General features: G+C 35.7%; 1 protein-coding gene across 2 annotated transcripts in view; it reads right to left on the bottom strand.

The window, feature by feature from the left end:
- Positions 1–27557, bottom strand: part of CHIC2 (cysteine rich hydrophobic domain 2) — a 53635-nt gene that overhangs the window by 6612 nt on the left and 19466 nt on the right. For both annotated transcript variants that reach the window (XM_058722600.1, XM_058722601.1), the window contains exons 2-3: positions 23158–23212; positions 22854–23009 (exon numbers count right to left, since the gene is read on the bottom strand). In XM_058722600.1, coding sequence (XP_058578583.1) covers positions 22854–23009; positions 23158–23212 — 211 coding nt within the window. The remainder of the gene's footprint in view (positions 1–22853; positions 23010–23157; positions 23213–27557) is intronic.

Raw genomic sequence — 27557 nt, 5'->3', positions numbered from 1 at the left:
ACATTACTTTTTTTTTTTTTAACAGTTGTGTGGGTTTTTTTTTTTTTTTTCTTTTTGGCAAGAATTTTAAAGGAAAAAAAGTGCCCTTGTTAACAATGATCAGCAGACCTCACTTGTTTCTTTGTAAAGATAGCCTTTTAGAGGCAGCTCTCCTTTTAAATGAAAATAGGGCAGCAGTTATGGTCACACTTTTTGTTAATTTAGTTGCCAGTCAGCCCCAAATCAAAAGAAAATAAGGCTGCAGAGTGTAATTAACATTCAGTTCAGTCGTTTTGTCCCTTGTCTAGCCCCCAAGCTTTGTTAAAATTGCCATCTGAATGCTGAAGGCTGTAGGGAAATCGATTTGATTCTAATCGCACCATGAAAAGAACATGATCTAACTGCTTTCAGCCCTCCGTAAATCTGTACTAGGTCTTTAGCACAATGCAACTTCCAATTTAAAAAGCACTGAATGTCTCGTCAATGACTTTGTGAAGAAAAAAGAACAAGGAGCAGACATAAAAATTCCAATAGTTGTTTAAGCATTAAAGTTCATTTGCATCACAGCGAACCTGAAAAGGGCTGACCTCTCAAACCGCCTCTCAGGTCTATGAAGTTGTAGCCTTGACAAGCTCACATTGACAGAGCTCATTGACTCTGAAAGGCTACTCTATCAATGGTGAAAAATGGCAATAGGTTCTACTCTGAGCAGGCATCTGCCTGCCCACCCGCTGCTAAACCAATGGCAAAACCGATTCAAGACCTGAATCTACCTTGTAATCTTCCTTTCTAGGACTTTTTAATAATAGATTAAGATTACTATACAATTTGAGGTTTTACTTTTACTGATGTTTAAAACAGGGGGAGGAGAATGAAATAACTAGGGAGGAGAGAACAAGCTTTCCGAGTCCGTTGTTTTCTATCAATGTATAAAAAGTAAAAGCTTAACATTACATTCAGTAAATATTCATTGCGCAAAAAAAAGCGTAGATACCATCAACATGATTTCATCACAAATTTAAACCTATGCTATACTACAGCGAGAATGGATCTCATTAGGAATGGATCTCATGGTGTGTATGATGCACACAAAATTAATTTAGAAACTTGAAAGTAGTTACTTTAAATAACTGACATCAACTAGCAGTTTTTGGATAAAAGGTAAATTACAAAGTATGAGCCTGAAATTCCAAAATATTTATGTAGGAATTCTGAATTGACTCTTTGCCTCTAATTAGGAGTTTAATGATAGGGTTTGGTATAATAATTGTATCTTACGACATTTAAGAATTCTAAAGCAAACAAACCCTGGTATGCCGTATTCTGAATAAGCATCTAAATATAAAATATTTCTACGTACTTGACAATCTGGAGAAAAAACTGTGAATTAGCAACATCTAATCTTGCGATAAGACTTCTTTCCTGCTTGACAGGTGAAAAAAAGCACTTGCACGTGCAGCTTAATTAATCACTGCACTTGACATCTCAATGATTTACAGTGAGGAGCAGGTGAGAACATACAAAACCAGAAAGGAACCCTTGATCTAAGTGGAACATTTCTAGGACACTAAGGTGACAAGTATATAGATTCTTAGCAGTCATTTAAAAAAGGAGAAAAGAAAGAAAGAAAGAAAGAAAGAAAGAAAGAAAGAAAGAAAGAAAGAAAGAAAGAAAGAAAGAAAGAAGGGAAGGAGGGAAGGAAGGAAGGAAAAAGGGAGCAAGAAACTGTGCCACAAATGATTTGTTAGTAACAACAAAAGCTCAAATTAAATGGAAAAATAAAGCTTTAACTACCAAGGATGTTTAATATTCTGTACTTATTTTAGCTAACAAAATCAAAATATATTTTCGAGATCAAATACAACATCAATTTAGCAAATATTGAAAAAATATACATCTCAGCATTTGTAAAAGCTACTTAAAAGTCTTTTAACAGGAAGAGAAAGCACCTCATAATTGTAGTCACCTAGAAATCAAAGTTAAGAGTTTATGTCCACAGTGTTGTTAGATAGCTATTTCTAAAGAAATGTAAGATTTAACACTGCCAAACTCTATAATTACTACTAGACAAGCAAACCTAGCCATATAAAAATTTGTTCTTGATTTTTTAAAAGTTTGTATCAATCACCAAATTCAATAATTAAAGCAAACTAATGTGCATCGAAAAAAATTAGTATGTACAGGATCTGTCAACACAAAATACCAAAAAAAAAAAAAAAATCCTTTTTCAGTATTCTAGCCCACTGGATTTCTAAAAATAAGTCATCTTATTAAAAGAATTTGGTGCTTATGAAAAGCACCAGATTGATATTCATGGGAACCAAAAATCTTCTATTTAACTGAAAAGAACAGGGGAGAGGGCAGTGCAGGCTTCAGTGCAAGCTTCCCTACAGTGGGCCTTAATCCTTTTCAGCGTTCACACCCTGGGGGTGAGAGGACAGGTTAGTGGTTCTTTACCAATGAATCCTCAGTCCGGCAGCATAAGATGATCAACAAAAATCTAATTTTATCATGGACTCTTAACGAAAAGGACCAAGACCACCAACTCACACCATGCAAGCAAAACAAGTTTTTAAGGGAATAATGGCATGCCACTAACCTGGTCTGTAAGGGGACAGCTCCAAGAACCTGGACTCCCACCTATCTTCCTTATCACAAAGCTCACTTTAACTCTTTTTTCACACATTTCTTCCACACCTTGCTAATTCTATTTCTGTCACAGGTGAACTAACTCTAATATAGTCATATGGCAATGTTAAAGTAAAAAATAATAGAGATTCAAAAACACTGCAATTCTAAATAAACTTATTTAATAAACAGACTTTTAAGTAACAAGTAGTAATAACAGAAGGATAGAAATTTTGGCTTCTATTTCTATAACCTTTGAGACCACTTTTTTGAGAATTGTGAAAATAAGTGAAAACGTGAAAACCTTAAGAGAAGTAAAATGGCCTGGACAATTCACAAAATGGCTAACTAAATAATGATTAATAAAAAAATTTACAATAGGTATGACATGTTCCTATCAATTTCCAAAGAGGCATCTAAATAAAGTAAGCTTACAATAAAATACCTATGAGGCACCTAGAAATAGTAAGTTAGCACAACTGAAAATTAGGGTTTCCTGAAAATTCAAATTTGACTCATTATGAAGCATTTTTGTCATTTTTTTCTAAATATCATTACTTCCTAAGGAATAAATTACTACTCCCTATAAGCAAATTATGTGCCAGTAGATCTAAATAAGTCATTTAGGGCAGCAAGAAATCCTTTAGAAAACCTTGAGCATATTACTCCTCTACTTTGCTACAAGTATTACTTAATAGCATACTCAATTACCAACGATTCATTGATCACAATCAATTGTTTAAAAAGTGGTTTTTCAAAAAGTGGTTTTCTAAAAGTTGCTAATACAATCAACGGAAATCTCATGAATTTTAAAGTACTTTAAAGCCAAAGAAAAAAATGCTAAATGTAGAAGCTGTAACAAAATTTCTCTGAAATTTTCCCAAAGAAATGGCATTCTTACCAGTCTTTAAAACATAAAGATGTTAAGATATGTTAATAAGATGTATAAATAAAATCTCACTAATAACTATTTATAAAAGTTCAGCTATTGAAACTTCAAATTTATTTGAATAAGATTAATTTATAACATCACAATATCAATTCTTATTTAAATTCAATTTCTTATTTAAAACAAGTTTTAATTTTAAACTCCTAAATGTATAATGCATTAAGCTTTAACTAGAACAATGCTTGAATATATGCAAAATCTTATTTTTTAAAGTATTTAAGTATTTTTCAAGAACTATGCTTTCTTTTAACATCTGTGCAAATTCAAATTGCTAAAATAAGTGACACAAAAATGTTTTTAGCTGTAATTCATTAGAAACCATATAAAATTTTAAATGAATTATTTGAACAAGAGAAAATTACATGATACACCTCCATTCGGAATTAATATGTCTTATATTGTACTGATGTGCAGAAAATTAAATGGCATATCTTACTGTGACACACGAAAAATCTGGATTCAGCAAAAAGACAAACTAGAACATGATCAAATTCCTCAGAAGGATGTTTAAACAAATTCCCTCCCTATACTTAAAGGCTCCTTTTGAAAATTTTATGTGGACATTAACTTTTTAATAATTTAGAAAATTTAAAAAATTTTTAAATGTTTATTTATTTTTCAGAAAGAGAGAGAGAGAGAGAGAGAGAGAGAGCGCGCGCATGGGTAGGAGAGGGGCAGAAAGACAGAGGGAGACACAGAATCCAAAGCCAGCTCCAGGCTCTGAGCTGTCAGCACAGAGCCCAACGCTGGGCTCGAACTCATAAACCATGAGATCATGACCTGAGACAAAATTGAACACTTAGCTGACTGAGCCCCACCCAGGCTCCCCAGTAATGATCTTACTTTAAGTTTCTTTCAAACCTTTAAAATCCCCCTACTTCTAGGTATAAAATCAAATTATAATCAGTAATTTTTAAAAGCTTAATTTTGTATCCTTATCAGAGAATGGAAAAAAAAAAAAAAAAAAGCATGAGATCTGGAGCAGTAAGGCTGGGATTCTAGCCGTGGCTTAGCCTTAAGACTAATCAAATAGATTACTTAACTTCTCCAAACAGATTACTCAGTTTTCTCATCATTAAAGTAGGAATAACATGAACATCTACTCATGAAATCTGGGGAAAATTACATGACACATTGCAAGTAAAATGATTAAGCCAATCCCTGGCACACAGTATGCACTCAATAACTATTAGATATTGTAATATTTACCACATAGGACTGGTATAAAAATTTTATATGGGTTTCAACAATGTATGTATATATCAAATCATGTTGTACACCTTAAATTTACACATGTCAATTGTATCTCAAAGCTGGATAAAAAAGACAATGTATGGAATAGATCTTACAAGTTAAATACTCTATCATACACACAAATACACACAAAAGAGGGAGGGAAGGAGGAAATTATCAGAGGTGATGGTCATGTTCATGGTATTATGGTGACAGTTTCACAGGTGTATACTTAGCCGCAATTCATCAAGATGTATACATTAATATGTACAGCTTTTAGGTACACCAATCATACTTTAGTAAAAAGGGAGACAGAAAATCCAAAAAGAATGCACATAAAATGCTTTGCTAATAGCAGGTGTATAAGACAGGTTTCCCCCACTACCCAAAAGAGTGTTCTTAACAAAAACTTGTCCACAAACCGAAACAGTATAAAGAAGCAATTACCATTAATTTATATGGAAATGTTTTTGAGATTTCTCACACCCAAAAAATAACCTCTTAGGTTCTTCTGATACATCAGGAGACATCTTGCTAACAAATGTACAAAATAAAAGGAGATAAGGTACTGATGCTCACAGACACAGTTCAAAGCTATGGTGGCTGGATGCTGAGATGCTCACTGTAGTTCCCTGGGGAGGCAGCTTGGTGGGATCCTTCCTGCTGCCCCGGGTGCCCGCTGTCTCTACGACGGCTGGCTGCAAAACAAACGCTAAACACTATTTTCATTTTGTCTTTTTTCCTAAAAGCCAAAATCCTCTTCAGATTTCATTCAGTGAGTTACCAAAAACAGGTACGATTACAGAACTTTTGTAAAACTGAAGTATTCACAATGTGAACTTCCAAAAAGCAGGGGCTATCTATAATGATCTTTCTCTTCATTCGTTCCTTGGAGTCTATTATTCCATTACATATCACTGCAGAGTTTATATCTTATAGCAAAATATTTTCAGTTATGCAAATATCAGGAATTTAGCAATTTGGAGTGACTTACGTTATAAACCAAATGTTAATATGTTAAATTACATTAAAGAAGGTATAAAGGTCAGATAGCCAATATGAAAGGTTTTCTTAAATATAACATTAATACATTTCTACATTAATACATAATGTGAGTTATACCCAAATGTATAATTCAAGTTTGTTTCTCCTGGTTTACAGGATAGAAATTTCTATAAATCGTATTTTGTAATATTTGTAATACTAAGTGTATCACTGTACATTAAAAGAGCATTAAACCTTCCTTCGCGACAAAGATCAGATTCCTGAAAAACCTCTGTAAGAAGGGCATATAAAGTCAAGAAAAAAAAGACATTGAAGATAAAAAGCATTACTGACCACATGAAAGCCCTTATAAATATCCATTATACTTATACAAACAAAGCAAACTGGATAGCATTCTAAAAAAGAAAAAAAGTTAGCATTGATTTTCTACATCTTCAATTAATAATAATGACTATTATAAGAATACATTTCTTTCATCATCCCTTGTTTATTAGAAACTTTTCAGGATTCCCCTTCACTAAAATTTCATTAAGATGTTTTTAAATTTGGGGGTGCCTGCCTGGCTCAGTTAGAAAAGCAGGTGACTCTTGACCCATCAGGGTCATAAGTGCAAGCCCTACTGAATGTAGAGATTACTAAAACATAAATAGATACACTTTTAAAAGAGAGAGAGAGAGACACTTTTAAGTTTGTTTTGCTTCATTTCATTATCTGCAATACGGTAGAGGCATTTTTGTTTATCTAATTCTTCACCCAAATGTTCAATGCCGTTCTCATTTTATGATTCAGTTACTGACTACAAATTCTCACCATCTAAACACAGAGTAACTTAGAGTTCTGAAAACTCTGGTAACTTTTAATACTATAGTATAACTGAGTAAGTATATTTCAAATTTCTCCCATATACAAATATTTGTAGCTTCCTAATTATGATTCCCCCAGGCTGACTTTCCTTTGAATTTCTTCAAGTCTTACAAGACTATATTCTCACTCAAAAACTCTACTCCTGGCCTCCCCCATTTGGATTTTCAACTCCAACTACATCCCAAGGAAAGTAATTCATAATTATTAGTTAACTAAACTGGGGCTGAGAGAAAAAGATATCCAGAAGTAAATCTAAGCATACCACAATTTAAAGAGAAATTCAGTTAGACTGTATACAGGCCCTTTTCATCAGTTTCAAGACCTAAATAGCAATTACCTTTTAAAACAAACGAACAAACAAACAAACAAACAAATTTGAGGAACCTGGCTGGCTCAGTCCATGCGTGGAGCCTGTGACTCAGGGTTGTGAGTTCAAGCTCCTCGTTGGGTATAGAGATGACTTGCAAATAAAATCTTAAAAAACAAACAAACTCAGAGAAGCCAAAATTTAAAAAAAAAAAAAACCTATATGAAAAATTTTACTGAAATGTTCATTCTTTACATTTGAAATTAAAATCAACATTGAAAACTTCTTTACTTAAAGCTCAGAAATACAAACATTTCTGTAGACTGACACAGATCAATTTTTAAAGGATTACAGATTTTCAGAGCTGGAAAGAACCTGAGAGGTCAGTTAGGCTTCCTTTTTTTTTTCAGATTAAAAGAAAAAGAGGAGTAGGGGATAGAAAAACTTCAAGCTCACAGAGGTGTTAAGTGATTCCTTCAAGGTCACCCAGTTTCAAACGGTGATTTACTATTACACTATTACACTGCAGGAAAAAATGCCTGTTACTTACCCTAAAAGACAAAATGCTTTTATTTACGTAGGAATCTTGTTTTGAATAGTAAGAACCGTATCTTCTGAAATCTTATGATCTTACTACTCAAGGATTTCAAAAGCCAAAGGGTACATTCATTCAACACATATTTATTGAACACAAGGTAGATGTGAGGCACTGTGAGAGGCACTGGGACATAGCAGTTAGCAGGACAAATACCAGGAAGAATAATAATAAAATGATAATAATAGCAACTGCCATTAACTAAGCACCTACTATAGGCAAAATACTATACTAAGTATTCTACATGCACTTGCTCTAAGTCTTAAAACACTGCAAGTAAGAGATTAACACCATTCTATTTAGGTAAAGACTGAAGTTTAGAGAGTGTAAACTGAAAAGTCACTCAGAGTAAGTGCCACTTTCCAAACCAGTTCTTTCTAGCACCAAACTACAGATCCCAGGTACCACATGGTGCAGCCTACTTCCCTATTCCTAAGCAAATGATTCCCTGATAGAGGACTAAGTAAAAATAAAATTAATAAATAAATAAAAATAAGTAAATAAAAGAGTATAAAGGGAATGGAAATATACACTATTTACAACAAATCCATATAGCATTTTTAGAAACCACATAATTCTGGTCATATGTAAGAGAGATAAGGCATGAAAAAGAGGAGGTAAATTTAAACTAACAAGTATAAGAAGTTGGTGTATGAACAGTCAACAACTTAGGGTTTTCAGTCAAAAAGGATAATGGCTAAGAGCATATACAGAGTCTATAAAGTTATTAAAGTTGGAATAGGATATAAATATGCACAAAGTCTCAGAAGACTGAAACTAATAGTTACTCCAATATGAAACACAAATCAAAACAAAAATACTGTAACACAACACACAGTAAAGTTATGAAACCTGTTTCCTCAAAAAATCAGCCAAACCCAAATGAAAACACATACAAGTCAGAGTTCACTTACTTGGACACAAATTTTCTAAATTATAATACTACAATTAAGGCACAATCAGGGAGCAAAGTATAAACAAATGTGTAAGCAAAAATAAGCTTTTGCAAGGAAAATGCCATAAAATCTATTTAATGAAGCTAAAGCATTTTATTCAGTTGGAAGCTCCTCAAGGTGCTTACCAGAGAACCTACTAAGAGGCTGAAGTTCCCTGTTTTATTGTCTTCCAAGTTCTTATCAACTATCTGTAATCACCTCATTGCTTTTTGTCTTTTAAGTTCACAAGAGGAAACGCATAACCTCTAAATAGTACCTAAACAGCATCTAAAACAGTACACCAAGCCCTAATGAGGTTTCAGAAATATGAGTTGAATAAGTACTTTCCAGAGAATGGCACACTAGCAGCATAAAGAAATGGCAGTTGAAACCAGCATTTTCGTAAGACAAATATGCTTTTTCCATACTATCAACTTAAGAAGTAATTTTAGGGGCACCTGGGTGGCTCAGTCAGTTAAGCGCCTGACTTCAGCTCAGGTCGTGATCTCACGGTTCGTGGGTTCGAGCCCCGAGTCAGGCTCTGTGCTGACAGTTCGGAGCCTGGAGCCTCCTTTGGATTCTGTGTCTCCCTTTCTCTCTGCCCCTCCCCCATTCACACTCAGTATCTGTCTCTCAAAAATGAATAAACATTAAAAAAAATTTTTGAACAGAAGTAATTTTAAACATTTTCTATTAAAACAAATATATGTTATGCAATAGAATGAAAAATTCAAATGAGTATTTGACATACAGGACAAGATTCAAATGCATTTTGTGACTGCAGGTGGCCACTTCATGTTCCTAGGCCCGAAGGACATATATTTATTGTCTTCTGTTATTAGAGCTACTTCATGAAAAACATTACAAGTAATTACAAACTTACACTATTTCTGCACTCACTCAGCCAACTGTCCAAAGAGACTACATACTCTCTAAGCATTAACATACATGTTTCTATCCCCAGCATCCAGCATAGTACTTATATGTCAAGATCGGTTCTATGAAAAGAGAACGGACTTCCATTTTCAGCCAAGATACTACAAGAGGCACCATACTTACACTCTGGCCTGACACAACAAAGAAAAGTGGGGGCAAAACATATGAAATTGTTTCGAAGACCATGGACAACAGACGATGAAAAATACTGATTCCTGAGAGACCAGGAAAAAATGACACAGGTCCCATGCTTTCCCAAGCTTATTGATATAAGGCAGCTTCTGGGTCACAGCACATGGAGAGAGCCCAGACAAAGCCTGGGGCCTCCCTAAGTTAAGGCGACAAAACTGAGGGTCTGGGGAGACCAGGGCAGCTAGAAGCCACAGAACAGAACACCAAAGAGAGTGCTACGCTGAACAAACCCCAAAGATATGCAGACAGTTCCTACTGAATTGCTAAGGTGAGTCCTGAGCAATGCTTGCAGGTAAAGAAACTACCAGAGGTGGAGCAAAGAGAACTACTAGAAAGAATTAGAGGTAACAATGTCCCGAATTCACAAAAATCTAGCAAACTGCCTCTTTCCATCAGCCATACTAGAAACGATAACAATTCACAGGCTGTTAAGAAAAGTATCCAGGATAGTCTTGCCTCACTGGTGGGAAATAACTAGCCCAAAACATAACACTGCTCTGGTTCCCCAAGAAATGAAACATAAAATTACCTTATGATCCCACACTCTTAAGTATACACCCAAAGAACTGAAAATAAGTATCACATCCATGTACACCCATGTTCATAGCAGCACTAGCACCTTTTGGGTAAAAATAGGCTAAATGTCCACCAACGGATGAATGGATAAACAAAGTATGGTATATACACAAAATGAAATATTATTCAGCCATAAAAAAAGAATGAAGTATTGACACAGGCCATAACATAGATGAACCTCAAAAACATTATGCTAACTGAAAGAAGCCAGACACCAAAGGTCATACATTATACGATTCCATTTATACGAAACAGCCAGAATAGATAAGTCCATAGAGACAAAACCCAGAATGATGGTTAGCAGGGCTGGGGGAAGAAGGTAATGAAGAGAAACTGCTTATTGGGGTAGGGATTTGGAGTGATGGAAATGTTTTGGAACTAGAGAGAAGTGATAGTTGTACAACACTGTGAATGTACTAAACGCTACTGAATTGTTCACTTAAAATGGCTAATTTCTGGTATGTGAATTTCACCTCAATAAATTATATTAATTAGAGATTAATATATTATATGAATTCTCAATACATCAGAGAAATAAAAGGCCAGAAAATGAAAATGGAAACTAAACATTGATGTAGGAAAAAAGAAAACAAACAGTAAAATGAAATTTTAAATTTGGCCATGTCACTGGTCACAGTAAGTGCAAATGGTCCAAAATCCCTAAAAGGCAGATTGCCAGACTGAATAAAAAAAAGCAAGACACAACACCGCCTGGAAGAAATGAACTTTATATAAAGGTACGAATAAGTTAAAAGCAAAAAAATGAAAGATCTGGATATTAATCCAAAGAAAATAGAAATGACCAATTAGAGAAAGTAGTGTTCAAAAAAAAAAATATTATCAGAGATAAAGATCAATTTCATAATGATAAAGAGGTCAATCTACAACGAAAATACAAAACCTGTAAGTTTATGCACCCAATTATAAAGTGTCACAATATAAAACAAAAACTAGAAGAATAGAAAAACCCACGGTTACATAATTATATCAGAGATTTTAATACTAGTCTCTTGATAATTGATAGAACTAATAATCAGTGAGAATACAGAAGATCTGAACACTACCAACCAACCTGACTTACTTGACATTTATAAAACACTCTACCCAATAACAGATGAATGCACATTCTTTTGAAGTGCACAAAAGTTAATTCATTTACCAAGACAGCTCATAGCTGAAATAAAACAATTCTTAATAAATATAAAAGGACTCAAAACAAAGTGTTATCTAACCACACTCTTAATTTTTAATTTACAAATTAAATTAAAAATCAGTAACAGAAAGATCTCTATGAAATCCCCCAAATATCTGAAAGCTAAGTAAAATACTAAATAATGCACTAGTCATAGAAGAAATCAAAAGAGAAATACATGCAAAAAAATGAAACTGAACCACTTCCTTTCACCATACATAAAAATAAACTCATACTAAGGGGCACATGGGTAGCTCAGTTGGTTAAGAATCCAACTTCAGCTCAGGTCTGATCTCACAGTCCATGAGTTCAAGTCCCGCATTGGGCTTTGTGCTGACAGCTCAGAGCTTGGAGCCCACTTTAGATTCTGTGTCGCCCTCTCTCTCTGACCATCCCCCACTCACACTCTGTCTCTCTCTCTGTCTCTCTTGAAAATAAATAAACATTAAAAAAATTTTTTAAAAACCTCATAATGAATGAAACACCTAAATGTGAAACCTGAAGCCATAAAAATTCTAAAAGAGAGAACAGGCAGTAATTTTTCTGACATTGGCTGTAACATTTTTCTACATCGGTCTTCTATGGCAAGAGAAATAAAAGCAAAAATAAATTATTGAGACTACATCAACATTGAAAACTTCTGCACAGTGAAGGAAACAATCAACAAAACTAATAGGCAACACACTGAAAGGGAGAAGATATTTGCAAAAGACATATCCAATAAAGGGTTAGTAACCAAAATATATACAAAATGTACACAACCCAATACCCTGTAAACAAATAATCCAATTTAAAAATGGGCTTCAAGAAAAAGACTTGAACGGACATTTCTCCAAAGAAGACATCCAGATGGTCAACAGAACATGAAAAGATGCTCAAAACCACTCATCATCAGGGAAATGCAAATCAGAACTGCAGTATCACCTCACACCTGTCAGAATGGCTACGATAAACAACTCAAGAAACAACAAGTGTTAGCAAGGATGTGGAGAAAAAGGAACCTTTGTGCACTGTTGGTGGGAATGCAAACCTGTGCAGCCATGGTGGAAAAGAGTATGGGGATTCCTCAAAAAGTTAAAAATAGAACTACTCTATGATCCAGTAATCACACTACAGAGTATTTACCCACAAAAAATCCCAAAACACTAATTTGAAGGGATACACACACCCCTATGTTTATTGCAACATTATTTACAATAGCCAAATTATGGAAGCAGCCCAAACGTCATCGATAGATAAATAGATAAAGATGTGGTATAGGGGCACCTGGATGGCTCAGTCAGTTGACTGTCTAACTTCGGCTCAGTTCATGATCTCATGGCTCATGGGTTGGAGTCCTGCATCGGGCTCTGTGCTGACAGCTCAGAGCCTGGAGCCTACTTTTGATTCTGTCTCCCTCTCTCTCTGCCCCTACCCTGCTCACATTCTGTCTCTCTCTCTCTCTCTCTCTCTCTCAAAAATAAATAAACATTAAAAAATAATAATAAAAAAAGATGTGGTATATACATACAATGGAATATTACTCAGCCATAAAAAAAGAATGAAACCTTACCACTGGCAACAACATGGATGGAGTTTGAGAATATAATGCTGAGAGAAATAAGTCAGGTAAAGACAAATATATAATTTCATTCATACGTGGAATTTATGAAACAAAGGAGTAAAGGGGAAAAAAAGAGAAAGACAAACCAAGAAACACTCTTAACTATAAAAAAACAAACTGATGGGATGGGACACCTGGGTGGCTCAGTCAGTCAAGTGTCCAACTTTGGCTCAGGTCATGATCTCACAGTTCATGAGTTCAAACCCCGAGTTGGGCTCTGTGCTGACAGCTCAGAGCCTGGAGCCTGCTTCCGATTCTGTGTCTCCCTCTCTCTCTCTGCCCCTATCCTGCTCTCTCTCTCTCTCTCAAAAATAAATAAACATTAAAAAAAACAAAAAACGAAAAAAAACCCTGATGGTTACCAGAGGGGAGGGGGTGTGTGTGTGTGTGTGTGAAATAGGTGATGAGGATTAAAGAGTACACTTAACAACATGAGTACTGAGTATGTACAGAATTGCTGAATCACTATATTGTATACCTGAAACTAACATAACACTGTATGTTACACTATACACCATAATAATGTACAGTAGTATACTATATACACTATAAAAAATCTTAAAAATAAATAAAAATATATATTATTCAAAATAGCATAAAAATAATATATGCTTGAGAATAAATCTAAGGAAAGATATACAAGACATGTCCACTCAAAACTTAAAACATTGATCAGAAAAAATGTTAAAAGTAAATGGAGTGATATATTATTGTTCCATGGGTCAGAAGATTAAATATTTTTAAGACACCAATTTCTCCAAATTGATGCATAGACGCAACGCAATCCAAACTAAAATCCCAAAAGAATCTCCTTGGTAGAAACTGACAAGCTAATTCTAAAATCCATATGGAATACAAACAACGTAAAAAGCAAAACAACTTTGAAAAAGAAAAACAACTTGACAAAGTTGGAAAACACTACCCAATTATACGACATAATTATAAAGCTACAATACTCAGGACAATGTGGTATTGGCATCAAAATAAACAAACAGATCAAGAGAACAGAACAGAGCTAAGAAACAGATGCACATATATACTGACAACTAGTTTCCAACAAATGAACAAATGTAATTCAGTGAAGAAAAAATAGCCTTTATAACAAATATTACTGAAACATCTGGATACCTATATGCAAAGAAAAAATATTTTAACTTCAATCCATACACTGCACCATATAAAAATTTTAACTCTAAATCAATCATAGACCTAAAAGTAAAACTTGAACCTATAAAAATTCTAGAAGAAACAGGAAAAAAATCTTTGCACCCAGGCTTAGGAAGAGTTATAAGATATAACACTAACAGCACAATCCATAAAAGAACAAACGAATAAGTGAGATTTTATTAAAATTAGAAATTTCCACTTTTGAAAAGACTGTTAGGAGATGAAAAGTCAAACCACTAATTGGAAGAAATCTTTTTAAAGCATATACTTGTACCCATAATACATAAAGAATTCTCAAAACTCAACAGTAAGAAAACTCAATTTAAAAAAAAAAAAACAGGCAAAAAGTTGGAATACTTCACCAAAGATACACAAATGTTAAATAAACATGAAAAGATGCTCAACATCATTTATTATTAAGGAAATGTAAATTAAAACTATAATGATGACATTACATACCTATTAGCATGACTAAAATTAAAAAGACTAACCATATTAAATGTGGACAAGAATAGAGCAGAAAAGACTCTATTGCACACTGCTGGTGAAAATGTGAAAAAAACAGCACCACTTGGGCACACAGTTTCTCCATTCCTTAAAAAGTTAAACACACATATACTATACGACCACACTACTCTGTTCTTAGAAATTTTTACTCAAGAGAAAAGAAAGCATATGTTTATAAAAAGACTTGAACAAAATAGTAATAGCAGATTTATATAGACGAAAACTGGAAACACAAATGGCAATCAAATAAACAAATGTGATAGATCCACACAATAAAACATTCCTCAGCATTAAAGGGAATGAACTACCTACCATCGATCCAACAACATGGATGAATCTCAAAATAATCATGAGTAAAAGAAACAAAAATGAGGGGCGCCAGGGTGGCCCAGGTGGTTAAGCATTCAGCTCTGGATTTCGGCCCAGGTCATGATCTCACAGTTTGTGAGATCGAGGCGCCCATGTCAGGCTCCTGTTGCTGACAGTGTGGAGCCTGCTTAGGATTCTCTGTCTTCCTCTCTCTCTCTGCCCCTCCCCTGCTCGCGTGCTATGCATGTGCATGCTCTTAAAATAAATAAATAAACTTAAAAAAAAAAAAATGAATACATACTGTATGGCTCCATTTATATAATACTCTAGAAAACGCAAACTAATATATACTACCAAAAAGCAGATTAGCAGCTGCCTGGAAGGGGTGGAGGAGGGGATTACAAACAGACACAAGAAAACTTTTGGGGGTGATGAATATGTTCACTATTTTAATGTATACCTGTATAAAGGTGTTAATTTTATGACAAAATTCATCAAGTGATACACTTAAAATATATGCAGTTTATTGTATGTGAATTACATCTCAATAAGGCTGCTAAAATAAAAACAATTTTAAAGACATCATTAACAAAGCACACAATACTTGAGGCCCTAAAATAAAACTTAACACATTAAGAAAATGAAATTACACAAAGTATATTCCCTGACAACAGAATTAAACTAGAAATCAGTATCAGAAAGGTGTCTGGAAAATTCCTACATATTTGTAAGTTAAATAACACATTTCTTAATAATACATAAATCAAAGAGGAAGTTTCAGGGAAAATCATAACATATTTTGAACTGAATGAAAGTAAAATATGGAATGCAAGCAAAGCAGTGCTTTAGAGAAAAATTTCAGCTTTATATGCTTATATCAGAAAAAAGGAAGTTCTCACATCAATGTCTTCTGCATCAATCTTAAGAAACTAAAAAAATAATAAATGAAATCCAAAGCAAGGAGACAAAATAACAAAAATAAGAGCAAAGATCAATGAAATCGAAAACAGAAAAACAACAGAGAAAACCAAGACTGAAGCTAAGAGTCCACTCTCATCACTCCTATTCAACATTTTACTGGAAGTCTTGCCCAGTGGGAAAAAAAGAGAAAAAAATAAATAAGAAGTATGCAGATTAGAAGCCAAGAAATAAAACTGTCACTATCCTCAGACAACATAGTTGGTTATTTTCTACATAGAAAATCCCCTGGAATCTAGAAAAACATTCCTGGAATTTAATAAGTGAGTTTGGCAAGGTCACAGAACACAGTGTTAATATACAAAAATCAATTGTAGTTGTTATGTACTAGCAATGAACAACTAGAAATCAAAATTTAAAAAATGATACCATTGGGGTGGCTGGATGGCTCAGTCAGTCTGGATTTCAGCTCAGGTCATGATTTCACAAGTCATGAGTTCAAGCCCTACAACAGGCTCCATGCTGACAGTGCAGAGCCTGCTTGGGATTATCTCTCTCTCTTTCTCCCTCTCTCTCTCTCTCTCTCTCTCTCTCTCTCTCTCTGCCTCCTCCCCCATGCAGGCTTTCACTCTCTCAAAAATAAACTTAAAAAACTACCATTAACAATAACACTGTGCACAAAGAAATAGATATAAAGCTAACAAAATGTGTGTATGATCTATATGCAATGCAAAAAACTACAAAACACTAATGAAAAAAACCAAAGAAGATCCAAATAATTGAAGAGTTATGCCATGTTCGTGCTGTGGAAGACTTGTTCAAGGCTTCCCAAAAACTGATCTACAGATTTAATCCCAATCAAAAAAAATTTCAGACACAGTACTGGCAAGCTGAGTTTAAAATTTACATAGAAAGTAAAAACATCAGAATAGCCAAAATAATCCTGAAAAATAAGAACAAGTTTGGAAGCCACCCTATCTAATTTCAAGACTTACTAGGAAGCTATAGTAAAGATCATGTGGTATTAAAATTAAGACAGACACACGAAGATCTAAAGAACAGAGTCTAAAAATAGATCCATGTAAATAGGGTCGACTGACTTTTGTCAATGTGTAATGGCAATTTAATGAGGAAAACACAGTCATTTCAAAAAATGGTACTGGAAAACCTGTAGTTATATACAAAAAAAAAAAATGAACTCAGACCTGTACCTCACACTTACACAAACATTGACTCAAAATGGGTCATAGATCTAAAAGTAAAATACAGAAGAGATCTATAGGAGAAAAAGTTTGTGACCTGGATTTAGGCGAGGAATTCTTAGATAGAACACCAAACACACAACCCGTTTTTTAAATATTGATAACTTAGACTTCATCAAACTCAAAAACTTTTGCTCTGCCAAAGGCATTAAGACAATGAAAAGACAAGCCACAGACTGGAAAAATATATTTGGGGGCACCCGGGTAGCTCAGTCGATTGAGCCTCCAACTTTGGCTCCAGTCATGATCTCGCAATTTGTGAGTTTGAGCCCCACATCAGGCCCGCTGCTGTGAGCCTGTCAGTGCAGAGCCTGCTTCGGATCCTCTGTCCCCCGTTCTCTCCTCCTCCCCCATTTGCGCTCTCCCAAAAATAAAAGAAAAGAAAAAAAGAAAAACCATTTAAAAGAATTTTCTCAATGTTTATTTTTTGAGAGAAAGACAGTGTGTGTGGGCGAGGGAGGGGCAGAGAGAGGGAGACATAGAATCCGAAGCAGGCTCCAGGCTGAGCTGTCATCATAAAGCCCCACAAGGGGCTCAACTCATGACCTGACCCATGAGTTGGGACACTTAACAGACTGACCCACAGAGACACTCCTCTTTTAACTTTTTTTTAATATTTAGAAAAAGCATTTAAAAATATATATGGCTACATACCTAACAAGGGACTTATACTCCAAACATAAAAAATTCTCAAAACTCAACAATAAAAAATATTTTTGAGAGAGAGAGAAAAAGAATCCCATGAAAAGCATCAAGAGAGAGAAGTGGGGCTCACCCTAAGTGGGGCTCGTGCTCACCAGAAGCAGGGCACGAGGTCACCTAATGAGGGACTCGAACTAATGAGCTCACGAACTGTGATCATGACCTGAGCTGAAGTCAGATGCTTAACTGACTGAGCCACCCAGGAATCCTAAAAAATAACGATTTAAAAACGGGCAAAATATTTGGGGGTGCCTGGGTGGCTGATTCAGTTAAGCATCCAACTCTCGATTTTGGCTCGGGGCATGATCTCACAGTCATGAGATCGAGCCCTGCGTTGGGCTCCATGCCACGCAGTGCAGCCTGCTTAAGATTCTCTCTCTCTAACCTTCTGCCCCTCTCCCCCACTCTTGCTCACTCACTCTCTCTTTCAAACACAAAAACAACAACAAAATGGGAAAATATTGGAACACTTTAACAAAGAGGTACAAATGGCAAATAAGCACATTAAAAGGTGTTTAATACCATTAGTCACAAGGGTAATAGGAAGTAAAACCAGAATGAGATGCACTACATCTATGAGAACGACTAAAATTTCTAAAACTAACAATACTAAGTCCTGGTAAAGATGCCGAGCAACCGGAACTCTCATATATCGTTGGCTGGTATGTAAGACGGTACAGCCACTTTGGAAAACAATTTGGAAGTTTCCTATACAATCAAGCATGCACTTACTGTAGGATCCAGCCACCCAACTCCTAAAAATAAAAACTTCTGTTCACAGAAAAATATGCATGTGAACATTTACAGTGAGTTTATTCAAAATCACCAAAAACTGGATTGTGGAAACCAATTACACAATCCACACTGGATTGTGTAAACCACACAATGTCCCTTCAGCTGGTGAGTGGATAAACAAATTGTGACACATCCATACAATGGAATGCTACTCAGCAAAAATAAATAAGTAAATAAACTATTGATACATGCAACAAAATAGATGAATCTCAAATGTACTAGCTAAAGGAAACAGCCACACTCAAAAGGCTACATATACTGCATAATTCCATTTATATAACATGCCTGAAAAGGCAAAACTGTAGGGATAGCACACAGATCAGTGGCTGTCAGGGTTGAAGAGCTAAAAAGGGTATGACTACAAAGGAACAGCACAAGGAAGTTTTCTGGAGAACCGTAATGTATCTTGGTTGTGGTGGTAGTATACTACTCTATGCATTTGTCAAAAATCATTGATCTACATCAAAAAGAGTAAATTCTGCTGTATATTAAATAATTTTCAAAGATAGGTTATGGCGGTTTGTTTTTAAAACGAAAGGCAATTTGGAAGGAATAATAATAATAATGCACACTGAAAACAAGGTCTCCAGAGGAAGGTCAACTGATACAAAGGGGTACTTAGTTGGAGATGGATTTAAAAAGCAATGCAGAAATCTTAAGGAATCTACTCCTGAAATCATTGTTGCACTATATGCTAACTAAATTGGATGTAAATTAAAAAAATAATAATAGAAAAAGAAAAAAATAAAATAAAAAATACAAAGCAATGCAGAAATCTAATAATCCAAATTATTGAATAATGTCATGAAGGTGGAAACACTGAGCTGCACAGAAAGTATGCCTTTGGTCCTGATTCGACTTAAGAGTCAGAGACAATTCTAATTTTTGTTTTTAATGTTTATTTATTTTTTGACAGAGAGAGACACAGAGCGTGTGCAGGGCAGGGGCAGAGAGAGAGAGGGAGACACAGAATCTGAAGCAGGCTCCGGGCTCTGAGCTGTCAGCACAGAGCCCGACGCAGGGCTCGAACTCACAAACTGTGACATCAAGACCTGAGCCGAAGTTGGACGTTTAACCGACTGAGCCACCCAGGCGCCCCAAGACAATTCTAACCAATACCACCTCACAAATGAAGACAAAGGAAAGGTTCAGTGGCTAACAATCAGGCAGGGTTTTAGCCTTTATTTATACTGGTATCTCAATCAAGGGTTCTTAACATGAAATACCTAGATAGAATTCTAGGACTCCACGAAAAGTGGATGAAACAAAGATTCGTCTTCATTTTCACTAACCTCTAACTGAAATGTGGTATAGTTTCCTTAGGTCATGAATGTATGCAACTATCTGTGGTAGACTAAACAGGACCTGTACTTCCATCACTCACAGATATCATGGGTTATTCCTATCACATCGTATTACCATAGATCCTCTGCTATCTTATTTTGCATGCATTAATAAATATTTATAAGTAATATATTTGAGGGATTTTAGCCCTTCGATAATGAAAGTTATAAGGAAACTTTATAACTTGTGTATTTCATTTCCTACATTTAAAATACATTAAATATTTCATTTCATACATTTAAATACATTAAATCTTTTAAAATACAAATAAAACATTCTAAGAGAGGGTTCATAGGCTTCCCCGGAACACAAAAAGAGTCCACGACAAATATGTTTATTTTATTATTTTTGAGACAGAGAGAGACAGAGCATGAACGGGGGAGGGGCAGAGAGAGAGGGAGACACAGAATCGGAAGCAGGCTCCAGGCTCTGGGCCATCAGCCCAGAGCCCAACGCGGGGCTCGAACTCACGGACCGCGAGATGGTGACCTGAGCCGAAGTCGGACGCTTAACCGACCGAGCCACCCAGGCGCCCCTAGTCCACAACAAATAAAAGTCAAAAATCCTTGCTCTAAATTATCCTGCTCCCATTGTACAAAGCACCTTCATACATGCATGAAGTGTCACTCTCTCCCTGGGTATGTAATACTTTACATCAGAGACAAGGAAATGCACGGCTTTTTTAAAAGCGGTAATCGGGGGCGCCTGGGTGGCGCAGTCAGTTAAGCGTCCGACTTCGGCCAGGTCACGATCTCGCGGTCCGTGAGTTCGAGCCCCGCGTCCGGCTCTGGGCTGATGGCTCAGAGCCTGGAGCCTGTTTCCGATTCTGTGTCTCCCTCTCTCTCTGCCCCTCCCCCGTTCATGCTCTGTCTCTCTCTGTCCCAAAAATAAATAATAAAAAACGTTGAAAAAAAAAATAAATAAATAAATAAAAGCGGTAATCGTATTTGTTTGCACTCACTAGACAGTGAAGTCCATATAAAATTAAGACCTTGGACTGAATACTACATTGTTGAACAAAATGTACTTTCTGAAACTACAGATGAGAATAACCTAAAAAAATCAATCTACCTTATGTCTCAAATAAGAATTTAATGAAAGCATCTAAGAAATGACTTGTGTTGGGGCGCCTGGGTGGCTCAGTTGTTGAGTGTCTGACTTCAGCTCAGGTTGTGGTCTCTCAGTTTGAGAGTTCAAGCCCCGTGTCAGGTCTGTGCTAACAAACAGATCAGAGCCTGGAGCCTGCTTCGGATTCTGTATCTCCCTCCCTCTCTCCCCCTCCCCTGCTCATGCTCTGCCTCTCTCTGTCTCTCAAAAATAAATAAATGTTTTTAACAAAATGATTTATGTTGCTAAAAACACATGGAAAAGAGTAGGAAGTTTAGTTTTGTTTTCTAAACCCTACACTGTACACACATTGCAATGTCTTGTTTTCTCGTTTAAAAGGTAAAAAACAAAGGATCTCAAAACCTCAAAAACCAAAAAAAACCTAGATTTTAAATACGTAGATTTCTAAAATAAGAAAATTCTTATGATTCCCTGAGTTAAACAGCAGTAAATTGCCAACCAAAATGAGATACAGCAGTCATTTAAATAATGAAAACATCCCAAACAGGAGGCGGAAGTAAGAGGATCTAACTTCCAAGGGCTGCAAATTTGATCATGGATCAAGGGACAACCAAAGATTAAAAACAAACAAAACGAAACCAAAAAAAACACAAACAAACAAACAAACAAAAACACCATTCTGTGGTCTGAAGATGATCTGGTCAGAAATACAAGAAGGAAAAGAAGAAATATTCTTGGAGAAAAAATGAGTATTACAGATATTACAGTAAATATTACAAAATTAATTCTATCACAAAGCCATTATCTCCTTCCTATCAATAAAATGTACTAGCTAAAATTCTTTCTCATTAGGAATATACTGCTTATTTTTATAACAAATCAAGGGACAAACTGAATTTGCTTTTCCATATTCCCTATCATTATTTGACGACAAAATGAAATACAGCCACATAAAACCACTCATTCAATTTCAACTTAACAGGATTTTATTTTTATATATATAGTTACCATACTTTTTAAAAACCTTAACAAAAATGTAATGCATTCCATCCTTAACAATTTGCCATATCTCTATCCATATCTTAGTCAAATTATGACTCTTTAGATCATTTTTTCCTGATTACAGAATCACTATGTACTCATCTCAGGAAACTTGTAAAATACAAAAGAAAAAAAAAGCCACAAAATTTCTTCGAAAGAAAACAGAATTCCCCATAATCTGACGAACGAGAAACAAACATTGTAACCATGTTATTTCATCTGTTGGTACTATCTTACATTTTAGTAATCACGCCATTAGTCAATGTTTATTAGACGCTTTGAGCTACTTAGTTAATAGCTTTCCATATACTATTTCACTTTATACTTGCCACAATCCTATTCAAGTAGTTGGGTGAATACTGTCATTTTGTACATAAGGTAACTAGATTTTAAAAAGGTTAGGAAATGTGCCTAGGGTCACAGAGATTAGTGGTAGAGCTGCACCCGGCATTCTCAATCACTATGCTATACCACCACTAATGTATACGTAGAGGGAGAATGCCGTAGTCTACTCTACTCTTAGGTACTTTCCTAGATCATAAAAATTACAGATATAACATATAATTAAATTTAATATGACATTATGGACATACCATAATGTACTTAATCATTCTACTGGATCAGATTATTTTTGTTGTCGTATTCAACATGGTGGGATTCGTTCAATACAAAAATAAAAAGTAGGTAAATGAAAGATTTGCTTATCTACTTCTAAATTTAAATTAAAATATATTAATTCAACTTACTCTTTTACTGAGGCAAATAACTGGCCACATACTGCAACCTAATGTGCAGCAGCAACAAAGGCAGCCACAAAGTAGCCAACGTACATTAACAGGAAGGTTCTTCTTAAGACAACTGTTAACTCTGTTGATGCTGGCTTTAAATTCTTCAGGAGCTACCTAAAGAAAAATTTTAAGAAATAACAACACTGCAATATTAATGTCAAGAAACATGTCTCATTGGCATAATTATTTTTTCTAATTTGTTACGAAAAGACTCTACTTTTGAGGTATATAAATAGTACCTAAGTAAACGATAGACACTCACTTTTCCAGTTAATGAAGAAGGGAATTCTGATTCAAATTTGTTGCTCAGTCCAAATCTAGTTTTTAAAAAAGAAGAGAAATATGTTATTACATGTCATTGTTGAAAAAACAAACAGACCATTTAACTTAATCAAAGGTCAAGTAAATAGATGCAACTTGATATACAGAGTAACAGTGGAAGTTTGAGACACAAAAACATTGTAATCAGCAAAAACTTATGAAATGCAACAAGCAATTTTAGCAGCTGAATCAAAACTTTTGTATAAGAGGCTAAAAATACAGAAAGAAATGACTTCTTTGGGGCTCTCTTTGTAAGTCAAATATTAATGTAATGAGAAACAACACAACTGTCCAATGTTGCCAAAATTACTGAGATTCTTCCAACTAAGTAATAGAAAGCCACAACCTCTGCTATTAGTTATTTTTTAGGTCAAGAGCACTTGTCAGCACTCAATAAAGCAGAAACATGTCTAAGAATGCAAGTTGATCAGTTAGCATTTTCTGAGATCACATCGCCACTGCCATTACAACCAGAGAATGCTAAAAACACCTGGACGATGTGACAGCTGCCCTGGCTAATTAAACTTTCAAGCACGAGGACACCTGCTATACGCATATACCCCCAAAGAAATAGAACTGAGGTAGTACATTTCAATATGTTTAAGCTTTTAAATGTCTGCAAAAATCATGAGATTGGACTGGGCACTTGACTATTTCTTTGTATGAGTCATTAGGAAAGAATAAAATACTCATGGACACATTGGTAATAGCAGATTGCACCTGGAAATAAAAAGTGAGATACTTAAAAGTGATAACGTGGATCCTGAAGCCAAAATGTTTTCCACTTTTATTGATATAATTGACATATTAACACTGTTAGTTTAAGGTGTACAACATGACTTGATACATGTATATATTGTGAAATGATTACCACAGTAAGTTTGGTTAACATCTATCACCTTACATAGTTACAATTATTTTCTTCCTGTGAGGAGAACCTTTAAGATTTGCTGTCTTAACGACCCTTATAAATACACAATACTGCACTTCAGGTAGCTGGCACTAGTAAGAAGGATCCCCTAGGATAGTCTGTGTGAAACAGCTGGCCAGATGAGACTTCTAACTTAACCATCAGTAGAGCCAAACAGGAAAATCAAATAAGGTGAGCCATGTGAAAGCAGTAAGGAGTGGTGGAGACTGGCCAAGAGGAGGCTATACAGAACGTGTGTGTGTATGGTGTCATGGGACAGATCCAGCTGATTATGGTCCTACTAGAATGCAGGCCCACGTCTGAAAAATTGTATGATTTGTCTTTAAGAAGAGTTGGAAAACTAGATTTCTATGTAAAATTTCCCATCTTTAAAGTACCGTGCAAGGCAAACAAAACACTTCTGTGGGTCAGGTTGTGTGGTCTGCATCATCATCTAGATTTCCCTACGTGCGAATGGTGGCCTCGGAGACCATTTTATCGTTATCATAAGTAATTCATACATTATTTTATAGAAGCATTGAAATGATATCAATCTGTCTTTATAAATAATGGATACTGTGGGGCGCCTGGGTGGCGCAGTCGGTTAAGCGTCCGACTTCAGCCAGGTCACGATCTCGCAGTCCGTGAGTTCGAGCCCCGCGTCAGGCTCTGGGCTGATGGCTCGGAGCCTGGAGCCTGTTTCCGATTCTGCGTCTCCCTCTCTCTCTGCCCCTCCCCCGTTCATGCTCTGTCTCTCTCTGTCCCAAAAATAAATAAAAAACGTTGAAAAAAAAAAATTTATAAATAATGGATACTGTTTACAAAATAGATTACAACCCAACTACCTAAGTCCAAGCCAAAGTTCTTTTCGTACTAAACATAAACTGGCAATTATTGGTATTGCACATAATCCTGGCATTAATGCCATTCTAAGACTGAAAGACTCTGAGTTAAATCTGTTTTCTGTCTATGCAGGGCCCTCAGAGCAATGTGGTTTTACTTGAAAAAGCCCCAACAGATAACTCACTTCCAACCTCAAAAGTCCTGGCATGAGGAAGAAGTCACTGTGAAGTGTTCAATGATAGCTCTCAGTGAGGCGTCTACATAATGTACTTCCTTTTCATCTATTTCCCTTAGGGAAGAGGACATTCAACAAATGTTCAGTGAGTATAAATTATAAATTTCCATCTCTTGAAGTATTATCTCCCTTGGTCTGATGGTTCTTGCTTTCAATCAGTAGTTTCCATTTCAACCACGTTTATTATTGCAATTAACCATCTCCTTCCAATTAGTCTTTGAAAATTTTTTAGAGAAGCAACCACCAGATTACTCCAAGTCCCCTAAATAGAAAAGCCTCCCCCTTTCATCCCAATCATTAAACATTTAACCCAGATTCAATTATTTTAGTGAATATCTACACTTTACTGCCAGGTAATATGCTAAATCGAAGGGAACAGTCCAGCGTGAGTTTAAACCCCAATTTCCTTTCTTTCTAGAGGCTGAGTATTTCCTTATTGGCTAAGTGGCTGAGTATTGATGCTTTGCCCAGGGAGCACAACCAGTAATAAATTGTCCTGTTGTTCCTGCAGGTCAGGGCTCCTTTTAAGTCAGGCTTGTTATTCTTCCAGTAAGAACTGGTAGCTCCAAGGATATTCACTCAGTTCCTCTTTAGTCATACTTTCTGTTAGGTTTTATCTTAGGAACAGATAGTAAACCTGCCTCTTCCTTCATCTCACCCCCCAAAGAATGTCCCAAGAAAAGATTACCCAGTGACATGATTAACACTATATGGGAGTGCTTAGTTTTTCTACCAGCCATTAACTTGGGGCTGATGATTTTTCCATTCCTCTTGGCTCGTGTTTCCCATCCACAGAACAACAATACCTGGAAGGAGGGTAGAGAAAATCCTGTGCTTGAAGCCCTTGAAGTCTCCCCAGCCCAACAGGAATGAACCCCAACTGTGCTTTCTCTTTTAAAGTCTCTAAACAAGTCATTTAATATTCAAATCCAGTACTCATGATTACCAGGAGAATGAGCCATGATAATCAAGCGCCCCTTCTTCATCTCCCTTTGGAAATTAGTTCTCTGCTACAGGGGAATTCAAAGGTTTGGTCAGGACCTCTTCGCTCTCTTAAATCCTTGAGGACCTCAAAAAGCTTAAGTTTATGTGGTTTATATTTACCAGTATTTTGGATTAGGCATTAGAACTGAGGCATCAAAACATTTTTAAACTTATTCATAAAAGAACCTAGTATATGCTAACAAATATAACATTTTAATGAGACACAACTTTTTCAAAAAAAAATTTAGAGAGAAAAGTATTGTTTTACATTTTTACATCTCCTTAATATCTGACAATGGAAGACAGGTGGATTCTCACATTTCTTTGTGCATTCAAACTGTTGTGATATGCTCTTTTGGTTGATATTTAAAAGGAAACTTAGGCTTCACCAGATAGGCATTTGGAAATCTGTACACATCATTCTTTGATTATATACAAAAAACTCAACACGTGGTAGTTTCTTAACTGTTTTTTTGCAAGAAGGAAATTGAAACCATATCGATAAACTTTTAATACTTTGTTACATAAAATTCCGCTGATATATTTTGCCTTTTGAAGGCTTTACTTACACCTGATTTTATAACTTCATGCATTTGTCCCTTGGAAATGGAAATTATTACTAAGTTGAGTTATGCAGATACTCCAAATGTTGACACACTTCATTGTATGATGTTAGAATCATCACACTCATTAAGAGAACCACTGATCTCATCAGAAAGGTCTTTTAAGTATTGGGAAGCTGTCAAGTTCACAGTGACAGATACAAGTTTTCCAAAGTTCTAATTTTCATACTGAAAGCTAGAATTTTATTACTGACAACAAATGCTATCAGTTGTTTTGAAGTGACAGTCTTGCTTTATTTAAAAAAAAAAAATTTTTTTTAATGTTTATTTATTCTTGAGAGAGAGAGAGACTGAGCATGAGTGGGGGAGGGGCAGAGAGAGAGGGAGGCAGACACAGAATCTGAAGCAGGCTCCCGGCTCTGAACTGTCAGCACAGAACCCAACGTGGGGCCTGAACTCGAGAACCTCAAGATCATGACCTGAGCCACAGTCGGACACTTAACCAACTGAGCCACCTAGGCACCCCCGGTCCTGCTTTATTTTAAAAAAAATATTAACAAGAGGGGCACTTGTGTGGCTAATTCAGCTGAGCATCCGACTCTTGATTTTGGCTCAGGTCATGATCTCACAGTTTTGTGACTCTGAGCCCCACGTTGGGCTCTGTGCTGACAGTGCAGAGCCTGCTTGGGATTCTGTCTCTCTCTGTCTCTCTCTCTCTCTCTCTCTCTCAGCCCCATTTCCCTGCTCACTTTCTCTCAAAATAAACAAAAAAATTATAAGAGGCTGAAAGTTAACTAACCAGCATT

The sequence above is a fragment of the Neofelis nebulosa genome, chromosome 3, assembly GCF_028018385.1.
Source record: "Neofelis nebulosa isolate mNeoNeb1 chromosome 3, mNeoNeb1.pri, whole genome shotgun sequence".
NCBI classification, from domain to species: Eukaryota; Metazoa; Chordata; class Mammalia; order Carnivora; family Felidae; genus Neofelis; species Neofelis nebulosa.
Note: the sequence above shows the minus strand (reverse complement) of the source record. Positions and strands in the feature narration are given on the sequence as shown.